The 23827-nt window shown below is 39.3% G+C and overlaps 1 protein-coding gene across 2 annotated transcripts in view; it reads left to right on the top strand.

Annotated features, from left to right (window-relative positions):
* The window catches only part of LOC134650879 (asialoglycoprotein receptor 1-like), a 34157-nt gene extending 14466 nt beyond the window's left edge, over nucleotides 1–19691 (top strand). For both annotated transcript variants that reach the window (XM_063505814.1, XM_063505813.1), the window contains exons 3-7: nucleotides 7266–7403; nucleotides 8623–8814; nucleotides 9244–9377; nucleotides 9773–9899; nucleotides 19498–19691. In XM_063505814.1, the coding sequence (XP_063361884.1) occupies nucleotides 7266–7403; nucleotides 8623–8814; nucleotides 9244–9377; nucleotides 9773–9899; nucleotides 19498–19691 (785 nt within the window). The remainder of the gene's footprint in view (nucleotides 1–7265; nucleotides 7404–8622; nucleotides 8815–9243; nucleotides 9378–9772; nucleotides 9900–19497) is intronic.
* The last annotated feature ends 4136 nt before the right edge of the window (nucleotides 19692–23827 follow it).

The raw sequence follows: 23827 nt of genomic DNA, 5'->3' as shown, positions 1-23827 counted from the left end.
GAGATACTTTTGAGCCCTAGAGTGCCTAAATATCAGCTTTCGTGAACCCTTTGATTAGAGCTTTCGGGTGTGGGGATGGCATAATTACAGGCGGTGTAGTTGATACATAAGTACCACCAGACCAGCGAGTTCGAGAGCGGAAATGCCTCTAAAAGAATACTTACTGGTTGACCAAAATTGCCTCATATATAGTGTTAAGTATGAACATGACAAGAACGGTAGGGTAGGCGTAGGCGCTGTAGTTGAGGAAGTTGAACACGTCGGGAAACTCGGTGTCCTTTACCGTGGGTCTGAAAGTTGCAAGAGTGGACACGTCATACGGAGCCAGGAGCAGATTGCCGATTTCCAATTTGGAAAGTAAAACATACCTATAAAATGAAACTATTTATTTCTGTAAAAAGAAAATGAATGCAGATTTTTAAGTTCAATTTTTAAATTTAGACCTTCATTGTGTATACACTTCTCCTACCTCTTTCCGCATATACAAAATTAAATAATTACATTAACTAACATTTTGAGTCTGTCTGCCCTTGCCAACATGGTCTAATTTCCATCAGAATTGGTTTGCCTTTGATTGAAACGTGTAAAAATCTATAAAAAAAACTACGATCTTGCGTTAGCCCTTTTCTCAACTTTCATATGGTAATTGAATTGTTCGGTCCATCACTTATTTATTCTTTTGTTAATATGTTTTTACATAGATTATAATATTTAAATTATGAGTACATTGAAAATAACTTACTCGGAATACAGTGACCTGAGCTGTAACGTCGTAAGAGAAGCATGCACCATGCACATGCTGCCTAAAAGTAAAAAAAGAAATCAACTTTCATATGTGTGTGTGTGTGTGGTGGTTAAAAATCGTGGGTTCAACCTCGGGTGTGCATAGAGCAGAAAAAATCCTTCTTGAAAAAAATGCACAAAAAACTTACCTACTATACCGATTGGTAATATCATAAATAGTTTTCAATTGTTTGTTTGAGTCAATGAAAAAAAAAACAAAAATGAACTACAATATACATACGCCAAAGTTAACGGATTTTTATAATGAAATAACTTTGAAATAACGTGTAAGTATAAGTACGTAGCTACATTCCGTCGTTGTAGCCAACTGACTTACCGAGAAGGGAAGAAACAGCTATAGCGTTGCACAGAATGTTCTTTAACTCCACGTAATTAGCTTCGTTTTTCACTGCCTACAATGACAGTTTAATAATTGATATACCTAGTTAACTAAGTTTGTTGAAATTTTAACTTTAATAGCTGTCAATAGAGTTGAATATCAAACCCGCCATTTATGGCTTCGTAATAAAATGATATTCTATTCTATTCTAAAATAAATAAATAACTGAACGTGGCGGTTTCATTGTTTACGACGAGTGCTTCTTCGACCGCACCTATTAAAAACTTTGTATAAGACTCACTGCCAGACACAAGAATAGTTATTTGTTTTATTACAAGGGGGCAAAGTTGTTGTTTAACCGCTCGTGCTAATATTGATACCCGAGCAAGCGAATGATTCCAAAATTGAACCACGAGCGTAGCGAGTGGTTCGAAAAATGGAATCTTGAGCGTTGCGAGGGTTTCAAAGCACGAGGGTTAAACAAAATTTGCCTCCGAGTGAAACACAAAATTTTTCACCACACCGACCCGAAACAAATGTTAAATGTAAAATCAAACAAAATCAAATCCAAATGAATGTTATTAAATATTTACCATCCAAAATCATCATTTAAAAGTCAATTCTACCAGCAAACATAAGAAAACAACTCAAAATTTGCATTTGATTACTTTGCCTCACATGTGAATAAAATGCAACTTTGCTATCAGTTTTTGAAGTGCTAAGTAAGCCTTTCCGAGCTGGTGTGGTGAAAATGCAGTTTGCAATACATTGTGGCATTTGGTCGATCGATTGAATTCGTTGCTCCTACTTATTAGCCAACAATTATCTAAAATCGCATGCGTCTGTCGTAGAAGCTTTTAACCTTTTTGCGGTTGACCAAATGGGATTAGCAATTGTCAAAGGTTTGTATAGATAGCGCCAGCATAGGTTTTACCTATCACTATAGTTTTGTTCGTAGGACTGTCAGGTTATGCTGGCGCCATCTGTAAAATGTTCGGCCGGCAAATTCCATTGGTGAGCAATAAGATACTAAACATATATTTAATAAACCGCTACCTTAAGTGGTTCTAGCGCCTCTATAACATATTTCATTATTGCTTGTGTTGTCAAATCCCTTTCAGCAATCGCCGAAATGCAGAACGCAGCCATACAGGACTTTAACAGCAATCTGAAAATAAACTTTTAACAATCTTTGGCACTTGTTACGAGTAAGGCCGAGTTCCCACTATGTACATATAATCCATATAATCGTACAAATAACAACACTCCTAAGTGGGCGATGGTACCGTCCTGTATGTGAACATCTCCATTCAAATACACAAGCCACTATCGGCTGATTACCGTTCTCGTGTTGCCTGCTGTGGTGTGAACACCTCTATTTAACGCATACACTGCCATAGCATGTGTATGTGTTGAAGTAAGTAACTTACTTTAGCGGCGTATACGCTTCCTTATCTCCTGCAGACAGATACAGGCAGGCAATCCTCTTGTCCATGCCGCAGTTGTTCAGCAACAAAAGTAGCCATCCGCCGAGAAAGAACAACACTATGTTCTCCTGGAAACAGACAACAATACATTAGCTACTAATACAGATGCCGGGAAATAGGACATTGACGGCTGAGCGTGATCTACAGGACCGAGCGACGCGACGCGAGGAAATTTTATGATCATATCATTGGCCTTCGAGTCTCTACTAGTACTATAAAAGCAGTGTAAGGTAGGGCGACAACGTTTTTCGTGGCCAATACGGGAGCGGCAAACACGACCATGGGCCTGACAGGTGTAATGTGCCCGTGGCGAACAGGCGTCGCGCTGCTGATCATAAGGCCGACGAAAATGGTGCGAAACGGATATAGTTGTTTTTTATCAAGCAGACACGTCTGCAAATGCAAACGCCACGCCTCTCTAAAGGCGTATAAACAAAAGAAAGGAATGGAAAAATTCGCACTTCTGGTAAAGCTTCGGCGTAGGTGGGATAGTTTAAGAGCTATTAGATCAGTGTTCCAAATGATCGCAAGGTCAAATCTTGCCCAAAGCGGTGAATTTTACAATTTTTAATTTATTTTAAATTGTATTTATTTTAAATTAGGTAACGATCTTTTTAAATTCAACTACAAGTGGGGTGAAAATTTAATAGAAAGTGACGACAACTTGAAGAGATTCGCTAACAATGGCTAGTTTAAAATAGGGTAGTTAGGTTAAAAAGAGAGCCGCAGCACTCGTTACTGGACAGCACCGCCAGCATGGGACAGGCGAAGATGGGCAACAGCGCGCTCACGCAAGGCTCGGAACCGGTTTTTACTTCATATAAAAAATACCGGTATTATTTCGTTCTTTTTCATTCTTTGGTTTATTTTTTCATTTTTAATGGGACAATCTAATAATACGAAGGTGTTACCTAAATACAATGATTCATGCCTACGTAAAGAGCATAAAATAATTTAAAATACTGGGCTATTTTAGGTTTTACAAAAAAATCGGTTCCGAGCCCTGTGCTCGCGCCACCGCCACGCGCCATGGTCCGAACTACATTAATAAAGGCTAACAGTTCTAAATAAGGTAGTTACGTTAACAAGAGAGCCGCAGCAGCCGTCACTGGACAGCACCCCCAGCATGGGACAGGCGAAGACGGGCAACAGCGCGCTCGCGCCACCGCCATGGGCCGAATTACATTAATAAAGGCTAATAGTTCTAAATAAGGTAGTTACGTTAACAAGAGAGCCGCAGCAGCCGTCACTGGACAGCACCCCCAGCATGGGACAGGCGAAGACGGGAAACAGCGCGCTCGCGCCACCGCCATGGGCCGAATTACATTAATAAAGGCTAATAGTTCTAAATAAGGTAGTTACGTTAACAAGAGAGCCGCAGCAGTCGTCACTGGACAGCACCCCCAGCATGGGACAGGCGAAGACGGGCAACAGCGCGCTCGCGCCACCGCCATGGGCCGAACTACATTAATAAAGGCTAATAGTTCTAAATAAGGTAGTTACGTTAACAAGAGAGCCGCAGCAGTCGTCACTGGACAGCACCCCCAGCATGGGACAGGCGAAGACGGGCAACAGCGCGCTCGCGCCCACCGCCATGGGCCGGATCAGCATGAACACGAACATCGACACCCATATTGCTATCAACGTGTTTTTGCCTTCCTGCAAACATTATAAAATTACTATACTACAGTAATTATTATATGTATGTTCTTGGGTTTCACGGGCCTGTAATCCCGGTCTTTTGATAGGCTTGCGTGGGGATATAGATCCAACACGTAGAGGCCCTTTGGAGAGCTTTTATGTTATGTAGATTTTATTTTTTATTTTTTAGGGATATAAATCACAATTAAGTACCTACATAATATTTGATCCAAAAGCCGTTAAACCAGAATGGTTTGTCTCGATGCCAATATCAAACCATTTAGGCATTTTTTTTAAATGTGATGTTTAGTGATGTGGATAACGCACGTATATTTTCATCATGCGTTTTTGTAACACCTGGGGCCCGTTTCTCAAAAGCTTTTGTAACTTGTAAACAAGTGGACGTCCCTTTCTAACCAAAGCTGTCAAAAAGTGACATCCGCTTGTATTACAAGTTACAAGCTTTTGAGAAACGGACCCCTGCTCTTTTTAGGGTTCCGTACCCAAAGGGTAAGGGACCCTATTACTAAGACTCCGCTGTCCGTCTGTCTGTCACCAGGCTGTATCTCATGAACCGTGATAGCTAGGCAGTTGAAATTTTCACAGATGAGGTATTTCTATTGCCGCTATAACAACAAATACTAAAAACAGAATAAAATAAATACTTGCTTCCATAGGTACAACAAACGTGATTTTTTTGTCGTTTTTTAGGGTTCCGTACCCAAAGGGTAAAAACGGGACCCCATTACTAAGACTCCGCTGTCCGTCGGTCCGTCCGTCCGTCTGTCACCAGGCTGTATCTCACGAATCGAGATAGCTAGACAGTTGAAATTTTCACAGATGATGTATTTCTGTTGCCGCTATAACAACAAATACTAAAAACAGAATAAAATAAAAATTTAAGTGGGGCTCCCATACAACAAACGTGATTTTTGACCGAAGTTAAGCAACGTCGGGCGGGGTCAGTACTTGGATGGGTGACCGTTTTTTTGCTTGTTTTGCTCTATTTTTTGTTGATGGTGCGGAACCCTCCGTGCGCGAGTCCGACTCGCACTTGGCCGGTTTCGCGTAATGGTAATGCCTTTAATGCCCTTTGTGCGCGAGTAATATGAATGATCGTTACCATAACCGGTTCGCATAACACGATGAGAATGATTATAGTTAGTACGAAGGAGAGTATCCCGCGCCAGTTGTTTTTGACAACATTCAGGGTCCCGCCGCAAGTGGGCACGGCTGACCGCTCCTCCTTCTTCCCACTGCGGATTAAACGATCATGTTGCAGTTTGTACAGTCGCCGGCAAATATCAGAGCGGCCAACGTGTTCACAAATATCTGAACAAATCCTGTCATTATTTTAAAAACGGGACTTACGCCCGTCCCGTAGCCCCGTTAGAAAGTCACGTTTTCGGGTTCTAAAATTGTGAGTGAAAATCGTGTTAATTTAAATAAACATAAACCCACTATTATCGAGATGTTAAGGTGTATACATGTTCAGATATAATAATATCTGAACATGTATACACCTTAACATAGAGCTCAATAGAGCATGGCCGCTCCGATTTGACTCAAATACCTACGTGTAGTGACGGCCAAATTTTGTAGGTAACACACCTCTGTTAAAATTAATAAAATAAGGTGATCCGATATATTTGGCCACTTAGCCGTCACTATCTTTTTGAGGCTGACTGTAATACAGCCATCAACGTAGCTAATTATTTATTTGGCAAACATAGTCGTAGACATTTAAACAAATATCACATTTAAGAGTCCGCAGCAAGCTGGGCTGAATTTCCCCTTCCCATACAAACGGAGTTTCGTTCTCATTTTAAAACTAAGTGTTGGATTGTACCTAATTAAACTTTGCACATAATGGCATGAGGTAGGTACATATACCTATTTATGCCTGTAATTAGTTTATATAGCCCAGCTTATAAATAAACGAAATTGAACAAAACAAGTTTTGTATGAAAAAATTATGCTGTACTTTTTAAACTATGGTATTTGAATAAAACATCTATAAATGAAGCCATTATATGTATAAACATACGTAACCTAATTCAAAATTATTGTACCTACTTCATATGTTTCACAAATGCATAATTATTTTTGGCTTTAACTCTAGTAAGAATTAGAGATGTTTACTTACAATAGCGCGAATCTGTAAAGAGATAAAAACTACGTTAATAAAAACATGAACGTATGTATGATATTTTAAAACGAGACCTAGTTGGGTCGGTTAAATCGTAATTACGATAATCGGCCATGTTACCGTCGTGTTGCAGAGTGTTGCTCCACAAAAGGTAACTTTCTGCGATATGGATGTTGTAGATGCACCTTTTCCCCTCTTGCTTTTAAAAATATTACTTTGTAAATAGATAGATAGATAACTTTTCAAACCTGGCGGCATTAAAATCTTACAAGTTATTTAGGCGGTACAGCGCCAAAAGAACTAATTACCTCATTCATTACACACAGCCTCCTACACAAGTCAAAAAACCAAACAAGTAACACCCAATCATTTTAAGGATGAAAAAATTACGAAACATGGACGAAACGATACGTTTCATTTTTTCCATTTTGGCTACGAAACCCTAATAGGTATGAACATATTGAAATTACTTTAAAAATTCATTCATTCATTTACAATATACATTAATTAATACTTACAAGGCTCCCATTTTCCTAGATTATTATTTTTTGTTTGATAATCTATACCATTTCTGGAGACTCTGGAGATCGTTTCGAATGTCACTTTGACACAATGACAGTACCTATGCCAAAAATATTGTAAATTGAAATAAGAACAGTATCTACTGTAACTAAAGAGATTTTAATTTTAATATTCAAATAAAATTAAATACCTACCGTAAGTCAGAAATTTAGAGGAGCTACGCATATCAAGCTTTCTAAGTAGCCAAAATATAATATTTTGTGTTTAAAAGTTTAATTCGATTTCTTAAACTAAACTTTAAAAAAACTAACTAAACTAAAGAATATAATGATTCTGTTTACAGGAGGCACCCTGGCGTCTCCGCTGACTCAAAAGATGTCAGATGTGTTGAAGAGCTTTGTGGAAGGCCACGAGCTGGGCTGCGGTATCTTCACCGGCATCCATGCCACCTTCTCCAGGGGAGACTTTGCTTCCATCGAGGGTACGTTCATTGCTGTACAGGCAGAACACTTGGCTGATGATGATGGAAGCTTGATGAGGTTCACGGAACACGGCCAGCTCAGATTCGCTTCTTCTTTATCAATGCCACCTCATCTCGTGGAACCTCCGCATCCAGGCCAGGGTAAGTAACAGAAACACAACCAAGGGTGGATCCACGAACTAGACTTCTTTTTAAAGGAGTGGCAAGATATAGCACTAGACAGAGATTTGTGGAGAAATTGGATGGAGGCCTTTGCCTAGCAGTGGGACACGACAGGCTCCAAATAATAACTACATTTTAACGAATCCTGAGATGATTTGTTATTCCACGCGAAGACAGCCGAAGGTTATTTCACTTGATAAAAATATCTCTTATTTAATATTAAATTATTTATACATACGACACCAAGTAAGCGGACACTGTTATCTAACTATTATTTACGTAAATATCATGTTGCTAGGCTAATAAAGGGAATATTTAGGTACCCGGCGCTCATTAATTATGTTTTACATTGACAAACACAAGAACTACTATACTAACACACAATTAATAACGAGTTGACATTGAACAACTTGATACTAAACTTGTTGGTTGCCGAGTTGTTATCGATAAATGCATTGGAAACACCTCGATTAGTACTTATAATTACTTAAAACCTCACTTAAGTCACTTTAAGAATTCTAAGTAAGTACCTAACTGTTGAAACTTTACAGACAAACTGCATGATTATTACATTTATTACATTGGTGCCGCATTTCAGGTACTCTCATGAATGAGCCAAATTCCCAACAGCTGGAATCGCGTACTCAAGGCGCCGGTTGTTCAGGGTGCCTAGCCAAGATGCCAAACGTCAATTTTTCTCTGTCGCACTAATTACGAAGAAGAGGAAGAGGGATAGAGAGAATTTAACGTTTCATTCGCTACGGCGCGCGGCGCAAACGATTGGCATCTTGGCTAGGCCCTCTGGTTCTTTTCTCACTCTCACTGAGCGTGAACGTGAGCGAGACGGTTGTGTGCCCGGGATTTTCATATTTTTACTTTTGTGCAAAAAAAATCAATATTCATATTATGACGTGTACCTATATTTTTGTATACTTATGTTATTTAACATGAATAAATGAAATGACTCGGAGCAATAGGTACATCCTGCAGCGGAAGGGTGGCCTGCTCCTGCACATAACTGCCATATTTGACATGAATGACCGATTATATTCCCCAGGAGTTCCCCTGGCGAGGATCCCCCACAACTGGGCTTCTGGTGAGCCTGACAACGACCAGGACTCGGAGCAGTGCATCCTGCGGCTGAAGGATGGCTCGCTGGCTGACGTGAGGTGCAGCGACACCTACCCGTACGTCTGCTACCGCAAGTACACTAACGAGATAACCAACGCCTGCGGCACTTTTGACAATGGTGAGTGTTGATTGAGAATCTTCCAGCTTCTGCCTAAAACCTTCTCACGACAGAAACCCTCCATTTTATGTACTTCCTTTTCTTTTTACCAGTACTTAGCTCTTATAGGGGATGAATTGTGGGATAAAAAGTAAGTACCCAATATAATTATAAACTACATATTTTCATTTAAATCTTCTTTTTTTCAAGACTAAGCAAGAAACATCCTAATGTCATCCAGTCTATTAAATTCAAACAGAGATTTTTAGCTGAACAGGGCGCTTTATCCCGCCCCTCCGTTCGCCAATTTACCCTTTGGACAGCAGTGGAGACTTCTAGTATTTTTGTGGTCTACACACACGCATAGCGATTTACTTTCTTTGGGATTCGCTATTCACGCACGGTGTCTACATGTTTTCTCTGTGTCCAAATCAGTGTTAACTTCAACAGAGTACCAGCTTGACATGCGCACGGGCAGCTGCTACAAGTTCCACCTGGTGCCCCGCACGTGGTCGCGCGCGCACATGGCCTGCACGGCCGAGGGCGGCCATCTTGCCGTCATCAACAGCGGCGCTGAAGCCAAGGTGACTACTACAGTAGAACCTTTTAACAGATTACCAGCATGACGCGCGCACGCGCAGGTGCTACAAGTTCCACCTAGTGCCGCGCACGTAGTCGCGCGCCCACGTGGCCTGCACGGCCGAGGGTGGCCATCTCTCCGTCATCAACAGTGGAGAGAAACCAAACGTGTATCAAGTTACGTACTACAACAACAAACCCGACTACCATGTTTTATTTGTTTTTGGTACGTTAACAGATGGTTGTCAGCATTTAAAGCGTATTTCAAATTTTAATCTCGTAGCGTATGTTCTGTTTTTTCACGGGCGCATGCGACTCTTACACTAGCTTTGCCTTCCTGTGTTTATTCGCCTAACTTATCTGTGTTTGTGTTTATTTCTTATTTTATTATGTCTTTCAGGTCTTAGAAGAGTTGTTCGCGAAGAACCCTGCCAGAAAGCTGCAGTCCAGGGCGCCGTTCGGCAAGGACATAGTCTTCATCGGCTTCCATGACTGGAACGAGCATGGGGAATGGCTCACCGTCCAAGGTATATTCAACTCCCTTTTTGTCAGTCAGTATGTCAGTGAGTAAAATAATCGAACAATAATACCTATCTATTCCGGTCGAGACGTCCAATAAAGCATCACGTGATATGATAACCGATCACCCATCATAGAAAACGGCCATGCCTAGTGCGGGGTTCACTGTAACGTTCCTGCTAAACCTTTATTATGAATAAAAATATTGTTATTGTCGAACGAGCGAGCGAAGCGAAGCGAAGTTCTTACATTCGACTTTGAACACACGGCTGGCTAGGGGCACGTCCCGGCATTTCAATGTTTTTAACCTGAACTTTCAGAGGATAGTTTGATACTCAATAACTTAAGTAAATTTGTTCTAATTTAAATGAAATTGGGTGAACGTATAGTCGAGGGCATTATATTTTAGTCATTAAATTTTGAGCTGGCTTGAACAAGAGGTTATTGAGCTAGAAGAGCTTAAAATGCTAAAAAGCCATTTGTGAGGGGTCTTGCTATTCTGGACATTTTAATTGCAAGAAAGTATGGTCGAGTTTGTTATCAAATTGCCTATCAAATGAAAGTGCTCGGTTTACACATTTATAAATTATAATATTGTTTTTTTAAAGATTTTTTTTTTAAATTATGACAATTTTGGAATCCAAGATGGCGGCCATGCACTGTCATTAAATCGTAATGGATATCATTTTATAGGTTTTAGGGGGCGCAGATTTCGAAAATGATGATCATTTTGGATTCCAAAATGGCGGCCATGCACTCCATGCAGTATGTCATAAAAGTCGTCATGGATATCGTTTTATAGGTTTTAGGAGGCGCAGATTTCGAAAATGATGACCATTTTGGATTCCAAGATGGCGGCCATCCAGTATGTCATAAAAGTCGTCATGGATGTCGTTTAATAGGTATTAGGGGGCGCAGATTCCGAAAATGATGACCATTTTGGATTCCAAAATGGCGGCCATGCAATATGTCATTAAAGTCGTCATGGATGTCGTTTTATAGGTTTTGGGGGGCGCAGATTTCGAAAATGATGACCATTTAGGATTCTAAAATGGCGGCCATGCACTATGTCATAAAAGTCGTCATGGATGTCGTTTTATATGTTTTAGGGGGCACAGATTTCAAAAATGATGACCATTTTAGATTCCAAGATGGCGGCCATGCACTATGTCATAAAAGTCGCCATGTATGTCGTTTTATAGGTTTTAGGGGGCGCAGATTTCGAAAATGATGACCATTTTAGATTCCAAGATGGCGGCCATGCAGTATGTCATAAAAGTCGTCATGGATGTCGTTTCATAGGTTATAGGGGGCTCAGATTTCGAAAATGATGACTATTTTGGAATCCAAGATGGCGGCCATGCACTATGTCAAAAAAGTCGTCATGGATGTCGTTTTATAGGTTTTAGGGGGCGCAGATTTCGAAAATGTCGACCATTTTGGAATCCAAAATGGCGGCCATGCAGTATGTCATAAAAGTCGTCATGGATGTCGTTTAATAGGTATTAGGGGGCGCAGATTCCGAAAATGATGACCATTTTGGATTCCAAAATGGCGGCCATGCAATATGTCATTAAAGTCATCATGGATGTCGTTTTATAGGTTTTGGGGGGCGCAGATTTCGAAAATGATGACCATTTAGAATTCCAAAATGGCGGCCATGCACTATGTCATAAAAGTCGTCATGGATGTCGTTTTATATGTTTTAGGGGGCACAGATTTCAAAAATGATGACTATTTTAGATTCCAAGATGGCGGCCATGCACTATGTCATAAAAGTCGCCATGTATGTCGTTTTATAGGTTTTAGGGGGCGCAGATTTCGAAAATGATGACCATTTTAGATTCCAAAATGACGGCCATGCAGTATGTTATAAAAGTCGTCATGGATGTCGTTTTATAGGTTTTAGGGGGCGCAAATTTCGAAAATGATGACTATTTTGAATTCCTAGATGGCTGCCATGCAGTATGTCATAACAGTCGTCATGGATGTCGTTTTATAAGTTATAGGGGGCTCAGATTTCGAAAATGATGACTATTTTGGAATCCAAGATGGCGGCCATGCACTATGTCATAAAATACGTCATGGATGTCGTTTTATAGGTTTTAGGGGGCGCAGTTTTCGAAAATGATGACTATTTTGGAATCCAAGATGGCGGCCATGCACTATGTCATAAAAATCGTCATGGATGTCGTTTTATAGGTTTTAGGGGGCGCAAATTTCGAAAATGATGACTATTTTGGATTCCAAAATGGCGGACTTGCACTATGACATAAAAGTCGTCATGGATGTCGTTTTATAGGTTTTAGGGGGCCCCGATTTCGAAAATGATGACCAATTTGGAATCCAAAATGACGGCCATGCAGTATGTCATAAAAGTCGTCATGGATGTCGTTTTATAGGTTTTAGGGGGCGCAGATTTCGAAAATGATGACCATTTTGGATTCGAAGATGGCGGCCATGCAGTATTTTATAAAAGTCGTCATGGATGTCGTTTTATAGATTATAGGGGGCGGAGATTTCGAAAATGATGACTATTTTGGAATCCAAGATAGCGGCCATGCACTATGTCATAAAAGTCGTCATGGATGTCGTTTTATAGGTTTTAGGGGGCGCAGTTTTCGAAAATGATGACTATTTTGGAATCCAAGATGGCGGCCATGCACTGTCATAAAAGTCGTCATGGATGTCGTTTTATAGGTTATATGGGGCTCAGATTTCGAAAATGATGACTATTTTGGAATCCAAGATGGCGGCCATGCACTATGTCATAAAAGTCGTCATGGATGTCGTTTTATAGGTTTCAGGGGGCGCAGTTTTCGAAAATGATGACTATTTTGGAATCCAAGATGGCGGCCATGCACTATGTCATAAAAGTCGTCATGGATGTCGTTTTATAGGTTTAAGGGGGCGCAAATTTCGAAAATGATGACTATTTTGGATTCCAAGATGGCGGCCATGCAGTATGTCATAAAAGTCGTCATGGGTGTCGTTTTATAGGTCATGGTCATCATTTTCGAAATCTGCGCACCTGTTTCAAATAAGATATAGATGCATCCTAGTAAGTCAACAACATCTATATCTACTATCGAAATGTACTTTTGATAGTAGTAGTACGAAATGTAATCTGAAAGGAATCAAGTAATGCATTCCTGTAATCAGGAATCGACATTGATACCAATTACTAGTAATTGTAATATTCGAGAAATTGATTCCTGATGCCTCAAATGGAATTGTACTTAGTAATTCGGTATTGTTACATTACAAAGTACCTAATCTGGGAATCGGTAATCAGATTAAAAAGTAATTTCAAGTAATCGTGGAATCAGGATTCAATTACGAAATGCCCAACTCGGACTAAGTAGCACTGCATTCAATTGATCTTTTTGACGAACCGCGAGTTCTCAGTTCGGGGCGAACTACTAGTTATTATTGTTATTGTTAAACGAAGTGTTAGATGCCTCGGCCCGGACTCAGACCGTTGTAACGTGAGTCATCCAAGTCAAGTCAAAATATACTTTATTCATGTAGGCCTAGCAACAAGCACTTATGAATCGTAACATACGAGGGTGAATCAAAAAGTCCTTAGAAATAGGGTCAAAAACAAACGAATATCATTTTTATTTTTTTTACTTGTCAACATAATTTCCTTCTTGTTCTATACATTTATTATACCGTTTTTCAAGTTTTTTTAATCCATCATAAAAAAACGATTTTTCTTGAGCCTCAAAAACTCCTCTACGGCACCCATGACCGCGTTGTTGTCGTCAAATTTAGTTCCGCGAATGTGCTCCTTTAGTTTCGGAAACAAGTGGAAATCACTAGGAGCTAAGTCTGGCGAGTAGGGCGGATGATCAAAGATCTCAAAACCAGCTTGGCGGATTGCAGTGAGAGCCATTTGTGATCGATGAGCTGGAGCATTATCATGGTGAAAAAGCACTCCCGCACTCAATTTTCCTCGACGTTTTTCTTTGATTGCTTGACGCACTTTTGGTATCAAATCGGTGTAATAGGCACCTGTAATGGTTTTTCCTTTAGGCAGATAATCAATAAAAAGGATTCCTTCTGCATCCCAGAAAACTGAGGCCATAACTTTACCTGCTGTCGGAAATACTCTAAATTTCTTTATTGGAGGGGAGGATGGCCGTTTCCAGGACATGCTTTGCTTTTTTGTTTCAGGGTCAAAATGGTGAACCCATGTTTCGTCCATTGTTACGAAACGACGATAAAAAGTGTCCGGATCATGCAAGATTTTCTTTAGATTCCGCTTCGAAACTTCTAAACGCAAGTCTTTGTTAGCCTGCGTTAACATTCGCGGAACCCATCTTGCTGACACTTTTTTAAAACCCAAAACATCGGTTAGTATTGAATGTACGCTACCAAACGAAATCTTTAGAGTCTCTGCTATGTATTTAATTGTTAGTCGCCGGTCGTTCAAAACCATTTTCTCAATTTTTTCAACGGTTTTTGCGTTAACTGAGGTAGATGGCCGGCCGGAGCGGGGGTCGTCTTCGCAGCTAGATCTGCCTCTTTTAAACTCGGCAACCCAGAAAGCGACGGTGGAATAGGGAACAGCACTAGTGCCTACGGTTTGCTGAATATCCAAAAAAAATCCTTGGTAGTCATTTTTTTCATACACAAGTACTTTATCACGGCACGTAACTCATTTTTTTCCATAATGGGACGTTTTAGTCGACTTATTTCGCAAAATATTGATTTACCATGTAACGGCGGGAACAATTCGAATGAAACCAACTGTCAAATATTACGTTATAATGACAGTTCAAAATAAATAAAAAACTTCATTTAAAAACTTTTTATAAACAGCCAGTTCTAAGGACTTTTTGATTCACCCTCGTACTTATAAATTATCTTAAGCTAATTATCAGAGCAATTTATTGATGTTATTATTCCATAAGAATATTGGATTATTATACTAATCAAATTAAACACAAATTAAATTAAACTAGTAGTTCGCCCCGAACTGAGAACTCGCGGTTCGTCAAAAAGATCAATTGAATGCAGTGCTACTTAGTCCGAGTTGGGCATTTCGTAATTGAATCCTGATTCCACGATTACTTGAAATTACTTTTTAATCTGATTACCGATTCCCAGATTAGGTACTTTGTAATGTAACAATACCGAATTACTAAGTACAATTCCATTTGAGGCATCAGGAATCAATTTCTCGAATATTACAATTACTAGTAATTGGTATCAATGTCGATTCCTGATTACAGGAATGCATTACTTGATTCCTTTCAGATTACATTTCGTACTACTACTATCAAAAGTACATTTCGATAGTAGATATAGATGTTGTTGACTTACTAGGATGCATCTATATCTTATTTGAAACAGGTGCGCAGATTTCGAAAATGATGACCATGACCTATAAAACGACACCCATGACGACTTTTATGACATACTGCATGGCCGCCATCTTGGAATCCAAAATAGTCATCATTTTCGAAATTTGCGCCCCCTTAAACCTATAAAACGACATCCATGACGACTTTTATGACATAGTGCATGGCCGCCATCTTGGATTCCAAAATAGTCATCATTTTCGAAAACTGCGCCCCCTGAAACCTATAAAACGACATCCATGACGACTTTTATGACATAGTGCATGGCCGCCATCTTGGATTCCAAAATAGTCATCATTTTCGAAATCTGAGCCCCCTATAACCTATAAAACGACATCCATGACGACTTTTATGACACAGTGCATGGCCGCCATCTTGGATTCCAAAATAGTCATCATTTTCGAAAACTGCGCCCCCTAAAACCTATAAAACGACATCCATGACGACTTTTATGACATAGTGCATGGCCGCCATCTTGGATTCCAAAATAGTCATCATTTTCGAAATCTCCGCCCCCTATAATCTATAAAACGACATCCATGACGACTTTTATAAAATACTGCATGGCCGCCATCTTCGAATCCAAAATGGTCATCATTTTCGAAATCTGCGCCCCCTAAAACCTATAAAACGACATCCATGACGACTTTTATGACATACTGCATGGCCGTCATTTTGGATTCCAAAATGGTCATCATTTTCGAAATCGGGGCCCCCTAAAACCTATAAAACGACATCCATGACGACTTTTATGTCATAGTGCAAGTCCGCCATTTTGGAATCCAAAATAGTCATCATTTTCGAAATTTGCGCCCCCTAAAACCTATAAAACGACATCCATGACGATTTTTATGACATAGTGCATGGCCGCCATCTTGGATTCCAAAATAGTCATCATTTTCGAAAACTGCGCCCCCTAAAACCTATAAAACGACATCCATGACGTATTTTATGACATAGTGCATGGCCGCCATCTTGGATTCCAAAATAGTCATCATTTTCGAAATCTGAGCCCCCTATAACTTATAAAACGACATCCATGACGACTGTTATGACATACTGCATGGCAGCCATCTAGGAATTCAAAATAGTCATCATTTTCGAAATTTGCGCCCCCTAAAACCTATAAAACGACATCCATGACGACTTTTATAACATACTGCATGGCCGTCATTTTGGAATCTAAAATGGTCATCATTTTCGAAATCTGCGCCCCCTAAAACCTATAAAACGACATACATGGCGACTTTTATGACATAGTGCATGGCCGCCATCTTGGAATCTAAAATAGTCATCATTTTTGAAATCTGTGCCCCCTAAAACATATAAAACGACATCCATGACGACTTTTATGACATAGTGCATGGCCGCCATTTTGGAATTCTAAATGGTCATCATTTTCGAAATCTGCGCCCCCCAAAACCTATAAAACGACATCCATGATGACTTTAATGACATATTGCATGGCCGCCATTTTGGAATCCAAAATGGTCATCATTTTCGGAATCTGCGCCCCCTAATACCTATTAAACGACATCCATGACGACTTTTATGACATACTGCATGGCCGCCATTTTGGATTCCAAAATGGTCATCATTTTCGAAATCTGCGCCCCCTAAAACCTATAAAACGACATCCATGACGACTTTTTTGACATAGTGCATGGCCGCCATCTTGGATTCCAAAATAGTCATCATTTTCGAAATCTGAGCCCCCTATAACCTATAAAACGACATCCATGACGACTTTTATGACATACTGCATGGCCGCCATCTTGGAATCTAAAATGGTCATCTTTTTCGAAATCTGCGCCCCCTAAAACCTATAAAACGACATACATGGCGACTTTTATGACATAGTGCATGGCCGCCATCTTGGAATCTAAAATGGTCATCATTTTTGAAATCTGTGCCCCCTAAAACATATAAAACGACATCCATGACGACTTTTATGACATAGTGCATGGCCGCCATTTTAGAATCCTAAATGGTCATCATTTTCTAAATCTGCGCCCCCCAAAACCTATAAAACGACATCCATGACGACTTTAATGACATATTGCATGGCCGCCATTTTGGAATCCAAAATGGTCATCATTTTCGGAATCTGCGCCCCCTAATACCTATTAAACGACATCCATGACGACTTTTATGACATACTGCATGGCCGCCATCTTGGAATCTAAAATAGTCATCATTTTCGAAATCTGCGCCTCCTAAAACCTATAAAACGATATCCATGACGACTTTTATGACATACTGCATGGAGTGCATGGCCGCCATTTTGGAATCCAAAATGATCATCATTTTCGAAATCTGCGCCCCCTAAAACCTATAAAATGATATCCATTACGATTTAATGACAGTGCATGGCCGCCATCTTGGATTCCAAAATTGTCATAATTTTCAAAAAAAAAATCTTTAAAAAAAACAATATTATAATTTATAAATGTGTAAACCGAGCACTTTCATTTGATAGGCAATTTGATAACAAACTCGACCATACTTTCTTGCAATTAAAATGTCCAGAATAGCAAGACCCCTCACAAATGGCTTTTTAGCATTTTAAGCTCTTCTAGCTCAATAACCTCTTGTTCAAGCCAGCTCAAAATTTAATGACTAAAATATAATGCCCTCGACTATACGTTCACCCAATTTCATTTAAATTAGAACAAATTTACTTAAGTTATTGAGTATCAAACTATCCTCTGAAAGTTCAGCTTAAAAACATTGAAATGCCGGGACGTGCCCCTAGCCAGCCGTGTGTTCAAAGTCGAATGTAAGAACTTCGCTTCGCTTCGCTCGCTCGTTCGATTAAGAATTTCACAAAAGGATCGTCAAACATGAAAGAAAAAAAAATTGTATAAAAAATACTAGTCTAGAATGTTTCTAGAATAAAATCTAAATGTCTAATAAATAAATAAAAAACACAAAAGAAGTATGTACATCGGAATATCAATTTCCTCGTCATTAATCAAATATACCTAAAAAAACCCCTGGTTTTTTATTTTATTAGATTGAGTAGAATAATTGGCGTAACAATATAGTGGAAAATCACCAAGTGTTTAATTAATGTTGTATTGTAATTATTTATTTCAAACATTTTTATTGCTCGTAACGTATGCACCACTAAAAAAGTGGTGCATATTTTACTTACAGTGTAAAATATTTAGTTATGCCTTTTGAACAAAAAATCGCTACTGTAGAATTTGATGTTTACATCTTTTTAAAAACTAAATTTTTAATTATTTTTTTTCCAAAAATCTCAATATATTTTTTAGAGATAACTTTATACATACATTCACAAAATAGTGTTCTATTATATTCCAAACAGAGTAAATACATATTTAATAATTTAATTAATTTCAATTCATACCAAAATAAAAAAATAATCATTTCGAATAACAATTAATCCCACGTTGTTTTATCATTCATGTAGTCTTGTGTGGTTTATTACGCTTTAGAAATAAGTATACGCTTTACATAATTCTTAAATTTATTAATATTATATTATATTATACTAAATACATGCTTTGCCTGACTATATATATTTACATATTCCCAACCCACTCACTTCCATATCAAATTTCACTTTTTTTTCTTTTTCTTTGTCTTCATGTATAAGTTTGTGTTAAATATTAATTAGGTACTGAATCACATTTTGACACTGCCTTTACTGTTCTGAGCTATCTTCTTGCCCTGGGCTCCACGGAAGACCAGCGCTATAGCATATATATTATGTTAGAGCATATGCTGAGTGGTGTCCATTTGTAGCATCTATAGCAGCATCAAAACTACGATTATTATTGCATGTTAGTTTAAGCTACTAATAGTTTTAACTGTTTAGTGTATAAGATCTTCTTTCTTAAATGTATATGTGTGGTGCTGTATGTAGATGGTTTTTGCAATAAACGTTTTTCTATTCTATTCTATTCTAATAGATAATTCAGTAATATGGTTTGGAAGTTTGTTATAAAATCTCACACAATTACGCATGAATGATTTTTTAATTTTATGGAGCCGAGTGAAGGGCACTGCGAGCTTATGTTTATTTCTAGTATTAATATTATGAATTTCAAATTTTTTTCTAAAATTTACAATGTTTTTATGTATCTACAGAATATTCTCATAAATGTATTGACAGTGCACTGTCATCCTTTAGGATGATGGCTTCTGAGACTTATTAAGTACCTACATCCCAAACAAATGGACTTAACTGTGTCATTCGATGTTGCAGGTCAGACCCTCGAGCAGGCGGGCTACGCGCGCTGGTCGGGCGGGCAGCCCGACAACGGAACCCACAACGAGCACCGCGGGGAGTTCTGCGGCGGCGTCTTCCGCTCAGCTCAGCTCGACGATCTGTGGTGCGGGATGCCGTATCACTTCATCTGTGAGAAGGTCCCTGACAGTCTGCTGTGGGATGAAAAATAGTGAATGAATAAATGTGGGGCTTTCCACTCTGCTCAGCTGCCGTACCATTTCATACGTGAAAAAGCCCCCGACAGTTTGTTGTGGGACGAACCGTAGAACCATCACAACGGAAACACGTACAACCACCTCCGCAATCTGTGTGTCGGGTGCCTTCAGCCTTCTGTGGGATGAACAGTTAAACTAACACAAGTTGAAGTCCTTTATGTCTTCTCTGCAAGAGAGCTCGGATGCTATATATAACACCTCGGATGCTAATATGTAACAGCGTGCGTAGATCATTTTGAAGATCTCTCCTCTTATTAACTTCGTCTCTTCAGCTGTTCACTGTCCATTGCTATTTTTTGTTGTAACATTTTTTCACATTAATAAATTAAGTACCTGATGTAAAAGGTTTGGCGTTTTACTTCAAGTTTCCAACGTGCGTTAGGTAGGTATTTGATTGTTTTTTTCATTAGGTAAGCACTGTAACTAAAGCCTGAGAGCTGCAACTGCATTATATACACAGAATGGCGAAACATTTGCCTCAAATGTTAACGTATGCAAATCCCTTTGTCCAAGCCTCGTGGGCTTACCTTTACACATTTTCACTTTTGTGGTTGCATTATTCTCATTTCAGTGCTTTTGTGCTGGATAAAGTTTAGTGTCATTTTCATAGACCGGTATAACCTCCGCCCGTTAAAAACTTTCAATCGCATTTTCAACCTCGTCGTCAAAACTTAAATAAGTAGGTACCTAGTGAAAACAACAAGAGAGTTCGGATTTATTTTAACTATTATTTGTTTCGGAAACGTGGTTATTATACTTGTTTTTGCTTTAACAGAAACTTTGCTCAGATTTATTTCGGTTTCGTTGCAAAAATGGTTTTATTTAGACTGAGTTTTTTTAAATAAACTTTTTTTTTTCGAATTAACCGATTAAGAACTAAGCTAAGCTAACTACGATAAGAACTAAGCGAACTAAGATAAGCTAGTTAAAAACAAAAAGCTTTTCGATGCAGATTGGAACGCTGTTATTTAGCTCGTTCGCCTGTTCGCTACTCTACTAAACCCTACATATCGAATAAACGGAGCCTATTAGCCAAAATAACAATCGTAGGTACATTGACACACGCCAAACGAAACGCTATAAATTTTCGGGATGACAAATGCTACAAAAAACCGTGAAAATTTCCATACATTATTGGCGTTTTCCATAAAAGGTTGTCATTTTGACTAGCTCTAAAATGAAAACTTCGCTCGCGCTTCGCGCTCGTTCTATCAATTAATTTAACGATAATACTAACCTATTTTTATTTTAAACAGTTCCGTAATATAAGTAACTCAACTAGCTGCTACAAATGCTGTAAGTTGGCTGTAAGATGTTCGGAAGGCAGTGAGTTACGAGTAGTGCAGGGGTGCAGCGTGTAGTAGTAGAATCGTTCCACTGCAGTTATTAACGGTAATCGCGTCCAGCGGGGCGTTCAATAATGAAGTCAGCTCGGTTTTGGACTTACGATGTTAATGCAAAGCTTGAGAGAAATTAAGCTAAATATAATTAGTTGCCTACATGTTATGTATACGTCCTGATACATACAAGTTGTTTTAAATCCCTTGTGCTTTGCGAGGTGAGGTCACTAAAGGCCTCGGCCACGAAACTACGGTTGGTATTCCACCTGTCCAATTTCTTTGTCCAATGTCATTGCGTCTCACTCTCTCATTAAGCAAAATGTGAAACGCTATACACATTGGACAAAGAAATTGGACAGGTGGAATACCATGACATCCTAATGATGTGCCGTCGGAAAGTCCCCAAAATTGCGAAATTCCCACATTGAAAAACTTCGGAACCATCTCAATTTTTTAAATTAGGATTGGTATGTTCCGTTTCCAAAATAAAAGTTTGTTTAATATCCAATTCTGGCATTTCCGAGAATTTTTCACGTACCTATGTGCATGAAACGCACGCTTCGAATGTGTCCGCTCAACGCTGACTCCGACCGCCATTCTTTGGGTAAAATTCGTTCACATACTGTATTTGACTTTAAAATACTTATGAGTAAAAGTAAAAACATCCTGTACAGTGAAGATGGCCACAACTAGAGCTGAGCGGTCAGTTATTTCGCCCGGTTTTAAGTGTAATCGGATCTTCCGGCGCGCCGGACCGGCTCGCCCCGGTCGCGGCGCCGGAAGATAACATCTAACTTAATGGTCTCCCGGTTAACAATACGTTCTGACTCAATCCACCTGGTTGCTATAAATCTGAGAAAATGCTTTGGACATTAAAAATGGGTACAATAAGGTACAAGGTAAAATCGGGAATTAACCTCATTGAACTTATAATATAATATGTGTAGATAAGTTATATATAAATAGTGTATAAATATTACAGGACGTTCTAACACAGTAAGCGCAAGAAGGCTTGTGTTGTGGGAACTCAGACAAGACAACCAACCAACTATTATATAAGATGTACTAATACTTTAAATACACAATACAATAACTGATCATAAATAGGTTTTATATCTAGTCTAGGAGTCACATAAACTACTATTTTCACATAGGCTCTATTATCAGAATGTTGAGCAACATCGCAGAAGGCAACATACCAACCGCGTCCTATAGGTTCTTCTGCATTTTCTAAACACTTCACATTCCCCTTACGAACAGCAATATTTCAAAACGCTAGTGAATTTCGGCACAATGTCGTGAATATTTAAAATGAGCCGTCACAAGCGAAGACGCTGCAAGTATTTGCACCGGAGATGCAATTTTAATACTGCTGCATATTTCCACTACGACTGCTGCCCGTCTCGCGTATATATAACAGCTATTGATACAGCAGTTTGAATTTGGAATTTATTGCGAAGGAATAAAATAGAGATTTTATTGAGTTTCCGAAAGTCTCTTACGACTTTTATGCGTGGTGCGAGGCAGGAGGCAACAATGCCGCGGCGAATTTCAAGTCGTTGGTATATTTTTATTCGGTTTATTTGTTGAATTTTCGGTTAAGGCACTAGTGTCCTGACCTTTCCAATATTGTTAGGCTCTACTGTTCTCTGGGAAACTTATTTCATCTTCGGTTTTATTATTCGATGTAAAATAATATATCTTACATAAACTGAAAATATTATATGTATAGTAGAGAAATATTGTAACTCTAGTCGTAAAATCATTACCTTTCTCATAGTTAACTACAGTTAAAAACAAGAAAGTTTAGATAGGTACTATCTTTAACGATATCTTTAAAATAAATGAAAATAAGAGCTCCGCGAACAGTTTTGTGCGGAGCTCTAGTTAGACATGATTTCGTGATATTTCGTATCGAGTCTACTAAACGCTTCTTAATGCGGTGTCTGTCTGTCATCTTTAGTATGTGGTCGTATTTGCCCGGCCCACTTCGGCTGAGAGAGGTCACTCACGAGCCTCGAGCTTTGGTCGGCGCTTTCAAAAGTAAATAGCTACTAAGTTGCAGCGTAGTTTGTGAAAGGGTGAAAGGGACTATTGGCGCAGTTTTTACGGCAAATGTAGACCTTTTCTATTCACAAACGCACACCCAATTATAATGTTATAGTATGAATAGTGTGAACTTAGTAACATAGTATGAACGTGTAAGTAGGTACCTAGGTTAATATTACCTATAGCATGGGCAAGTACTCGAACTAACCATTTCTGTCTACTTTAGTATCTGCCATTACATCCGTCTAAAAAGCCTATAAAATACCCTGTTTAGCTTGAAAACGTTTTCCCTCTGTGCGTTTTCCTCAACAAAGCTGTTTCAGGTTTCCGTTCTGTGACAAGCGGAGGGGAGGGAGGGGAGGGGCGAGTGCCGTGTCGCCGCCTCGTGAGCTGTGCCATCCGGTGTCGGGGCAACACGATCTTGCCTTGTTACGTTGATAAGTAACACTGACAATCCAACCTCTAGACTGAGCTTAGGCCAATTCTTTCATGAAACCGATGCTGCCAAAAATACGGGGGTGCGGGGGGACGAGGTGAGCTAATCCCGTGCCGTGATTGGTCCGTTCAAAGACACGAACCAATCACGGCACGGGATTGACTCGAAGATGGAGTAACGCTACCGTATGTGTGGCAGAGGGGGTAGCGCGACTATGCTATGTCTAGAGGTTGGATTGTCTGTGATAAGTAAGGACTATATGTGAC

Source organism: Cydia amplana, chromosome 9, assembly GCF_948474715.1.
Source record: "Cydia amplana chromosome 9, ilCydAmpl1.1, whole genome shotgun sequence".
NCBI lineage: Eukaryota > Metazoa > Arthropoda > Insecta > Lepidoptera > Tortricidae > Cydia > Cydia amplana.
The sequence above is the reverse complement of the archived record's forward strand: the minus strand, read 5'-3'. Positions and strand labels throughout refer to the sequence as shown.